Raw genomic sequence first — 4,473 nt, forward strand, 5'->3', positions numbered from 1 at the left:
GTAGGCTTAGGCCTTTGTCAAATCTTCAGGTCGGATTAACAACAGCCAAACCAATGTGTTTTCTTTCTAGTAGCGATAAGGACAATAACTCATCTTTCCATCTCCCTCTCCCTCTCCCCCCTCCCTTTTTCTTTCTCCCTCTCCCTCTCTCTCTCTCTCTCGATCTATCGAAGCTCAAGGTGTGGAACAGTTGACTTTTAATGGACAAGGACAATCTTAGAAAAGGCTAGGATCGTTTACCTTTCAAAGAATCTCTATTTGCAGGCAGAAATGGTCCCTGGTCTTTTTCATGTTGACAGAGTTAACCCCAAACAGAGTTCTTATTCAAAACTGATTTCCAAAAATTACAAATTAAACCCTAGACTATATATGTTCCTTAATATTGTTATATTTATTATTATTATATTTATTTATATTATTATATAACCCATTATACCTTTATATAAAGCCTTTTTTTGTTAACTAACGCACTTGCCAATTGTACCTTTATATAAAGCCTTTTTTTTGTTAACTAACTCACTTGTCAATTGTACAAATTTCGTCTTTACCAGTATAATAATCAATTATTATTTATTGGCTCTATATAGAAACCGTTAAATTGAAATGAACGTTACAAAATAAAAACATATGTATGTTATTTTGATAATTCAATACAACTTTATACCCGACACGGAGGGTATAAAACTAGTTATCGAGGTTCTAATGTTGTCATCGTGATGCCATTATTAGAAACAAGATAATGCTGAGGCACACTCCCTTTGGCAAAAAATGCAGGTTGTTTAGGTCGAGGCAATACACCTTCTTCACCAAACATCAAAACCACAGATGACATAGTTGGTCTGTCATTTGGATGATGTTGCACACATAAAAGACCGATATGTATCGACCGAAGTACTTCAGAGGCTACAAATGTGTTACGCATATGCACACCAAGCAACTCCACAGCCATACCTTCTTCAAAGAGTCTCCATGCCTAAATGTATATAGATAAAATAAAATTAAATGTATATATAGATAAAAATATCTAAAAAAACATTTGAGAAAATAATCCTATTAGGGAAATAGAAGAAAATAAAAACATATTATTAACAAATTATAACTAAATGGAGAAAGTCTACTTCATTTTCCCAACTTTGTCCATTAAGTCGTTCATTATGCGGTAATGACACAACACTCATATATAGGTATATATGTGGAAATCCTTTCCGTATTGTGTTAAATAAAACTTACATGTGCAAGAAGATTATCGCTGTCATTCTCATGAGAGAATCCTCTATTTTTTTTCCCACTTACTATTTCCATTACTAGAACACCAAAACTGAAGACATCTGATTTTTCGGAGAAAATTCCATCTAAAGCATACTCCGGTGATAAATAACCCCTATAGGAAAATTTGTAAAGATTTAAATGTCTTGAAAATATATATATGTATATAAAGAAAGTTGCATGGTTAACTAATGGATTCTTACAAAGTTCCAACTATATTGTTTGTATTTGCTTCGTTTTCATGTTCTGTAAACATTCTTGCGAGACCAAAATCTGATATCTTGGGATTCATGTCAACATCCAACAAAATGTTGCTTGCTTTAAGATCTCGATGAATAATTTTAAATCGTGAATCTTGATGAAGATAAAGGAGTCCTCGAGCAATCCCATGAATGATGTGAAAACGATCTGACCAACCTAGTATCGAACTTTTGATTTTATCTGACCAATATAAGTTATTGGTATGATTTACATTATGAAAAAAATTGAAAGGAAGGTGAAGAAACATGTGTCATAGAAAGTAAAGTTGTACCAAATATGAATGAGTCCAGACTTTTGTTAGGCATGTATTCATATATTAACATGTTTTCATCTCCTTGAATGCAATATCCCAAAAGCTTTACAAGATTTCGATGTTGAAGTTTAGCAATGAATTTAACTTCATTTTTAAACTCTCCAAGACCTTGTCTTGAAGTTTTGGATAATCTTTTCACAGCTATTTCTCGTCCATCATCGAGCACACCCTAAAGATCAAAGGGTATTAATTTCAGATATTGAACAAAAAAGTTAGATTTGTTTTACAAATATAAATCAATGAAACGTTTATGAGAATAAAAACAAATACGAGTAGCTGCGTAAACTGTCTTACTTTGTAAACCGGACCAAAACCACCTTGTCCGAGTTTTTTGTCATTTGCAAAATCATTAGTGGATTTCAATATGGTTGTCAGGCTAAAAGACGTTAACTCTGTATCATCATCTTGGCTCTCCATGATATACTCTTCATCAATAGTTTGCACTGGTACATCAGCAAATGGTAATAACAAACCAAACTAATATATGTCAATGAATGATTCACATTTCAAATTATTATATCTGACACTTTCTGTATATATAATCAAAGAATTACCTGGTATTTTCACTTGGGTTCGTTTCTTTTTTCTCCAACCATAGAAGATTGCTAAAATCAAGATCACCATAACAAGACTAGATAAAATCGACACTACCACTATGGTTGTTTGCCTCTTTTTTTTGGAACCAGGTCTGGAGGTTAATTCCGGGATTGATGGAACTATTAGCAAAACTATAACAAGTTAATAATGTTTGAAACCTTGAACGAACATGAACTGTTATTAGTTGAAAGAACAGGTAAGATTATACAAAAAAATACACATTAAAAACCCAACTGGACCTTTGAAAGTTGTTTATATATTATCATGAAAATCAGCTTACTTGTCAAGTCGGAGACAGCCATTCTCACGTAAAGGTCCTGGCTTTCATCAACTGTTCGGATATCCAATAGATCATCGAACCACAGCAAGCATCCGCTTCCATTCATTCGAATATCAATATTCGCATACGCGTTACACGAGCAATTTTGCTTGCATGCTGTCTTACATTCACCAAGTGTCATGTTCCTATTGAACCATGCACGCCGAGTGTCTGGCATTTTAACGTTTTTAAACACTCTAAAGCCATCTCCATTCGGACAACCTAAAGCTGTTCTACGGCGACACCCACTTGACCACTGGGAGGCACTCCATTCGTCTGGGTTTCGTGGTTCGAACCCTTCCATACAACTACAAAGAGGTGAGTTATTCGGGTTGCACCTTCCATATGAACCACATAGTCCGAAACGGCTACACATGTCAATGTTCGCGCTCGAGTATAGGAACCACATCTGTGTTCGTTCATTCCAGTTCATTCGTAACGGGATGCCATCTGGACTTAAGTAGATGTGGGTCACGACTGAACTATTAACAAGTGTGAACCTATAGTACACCTCCTTATCATTCATAATAAAGTCGTGTGTGTATATGGAGTTTGAAATATGACTAGGAATGCCATTGAACGTAAGACCATTCCATGGTCCAAACCTCGAGTAAGGAACAGAATCTCTTTCTATGAACACCTGTGGGAACCCGTTTGTATTCACGAACCCTACATACAGGCCAGGTGAAGGGTCATCGAGGCTCTTCCATGACGTTAACCGCCACTCAAACCCAGAGACCAGGTCCTTCCCTAATTTTGTCCCGGGAAGCAACTTGTCTCCAAGGTAATCAAAACTTTGCCAGATGAAACTTTCCTGGCCAGCTGTTCTCACAACCAGATTTCCGGGGTTCAAAAGTTGTGCCACCGGATTTACGTTTGTGGGAGATATCGCCATCGGGCCAGGGTTAGATGACCAGACAGTGGTGTTGTTGCTACCTGCCATAACCAATAGGGTTCCGTTGGTGTCAACTTTGAAGACACCTGACGTATCCGTTATTGGTTTCTCCCTGTTAGCAACCCACACCACTCTCAGTGGGGATTTGTTCTTGTACCATATGCCCAAATAGCGGTTTGTAATGTTTCCAGGACTGAAAAACCCGAGTTCATACATTTCATCAGCTGAAACAAGGGTTTGCCCGTCACTGAGAGTTTGATTAGCTGCTATGGTGTCTTGTGCCCTACAAATGCCCAAATCGGACATGAGGAGACCAAAAAATAAGAAATAATGAAGGATCTCCATTGAAGTTTTCTTTGGAAAATTGTTACGTACTTCATTTCTTCAATTGCAAATTGTTAATTTATTTATATTCATTTTGTCAAAGAAGGCTGTGGGGGTAAGGGTTGACCTAATTTGTGGTTCTCCAACATTTTACTCCAAAATTTGGACTTACACTTGAGCTTGCATTTGGTCGACGACACCAGCACCACACCCCACAATCTAGATGCTACGTCGGTCATGAGGTTACCTTTGACTTTTTGGGAATACAATTAATTACATTTTATCAACGCCACTATAAAAATATTGAGCTAAGTCCACCTTCTATTGAATTCTATGAAGTTCAATAAATTGCCGCCATGGACGGATATGTAACGGTCGGCAACATTTATTTTCCTTTTATGTAGTGGAAATTTTTTCGATTTTTCAACGTTTTTAACCTATTTTTCTTACATCAGCAACACCTACTATAAATTTCTGCGTCCGTCCCTTATTACCGCT

At 36.6% G+C, this 4,473-nt stretch overlaps 1 protein-coding gene across 1 annotated transcript; it reads right to left on the bottom strand.

Moving 5' to 3' along the window:
- Window positions 1-554: 554 nt before the first annotated feature.
- Window positions 555-4,012, bottom strand: LOC145088371 (G-type lectin S-receptor-like serine/threonine-protein kinase At4g27290). The gene is made up of 7 exons (XM_079026702.1): window positions 2,718-4,012; window positions 2,395-2,556; window positions 2,135-2,283; window positions 1,799-2,009; window positions 1,470-1,707; window positions 1,231-1,381; window positions 555-973 (listed from the first exon to the last, which is right to left on the bottom strand). The coding sequence occupies exons 1-7, from the start codon at window positions 3,994-3,996 to the stop codon at window positions 689-691; spliced, it is 2,475 nt and encodes an 824-aa protein (XP_078882828.1). The 5' UTR covers window positions 3,997-4,012; the 3' UTR covers window positions 555-688.
- Between the last annotated feature and the right edge of the window lie 461 nt (window positions 4,013-4,473).

The sequence above is a fragment of the Lactuca serriola genome, chromosome 2 (assembly GCF_051521515.1).
Source record: "Lactuca serriola cultivar US96UC23 chromosome 2, Lser_US96UC23_V15, whole genome shotgun sequence".
Taxonomy (NCBI): Eukaryota; Viridiplantae; Streptophyta; class Magnoliopsida; order Asterales; family Asteraceae; genus Lactuca; species Lactuca serriola.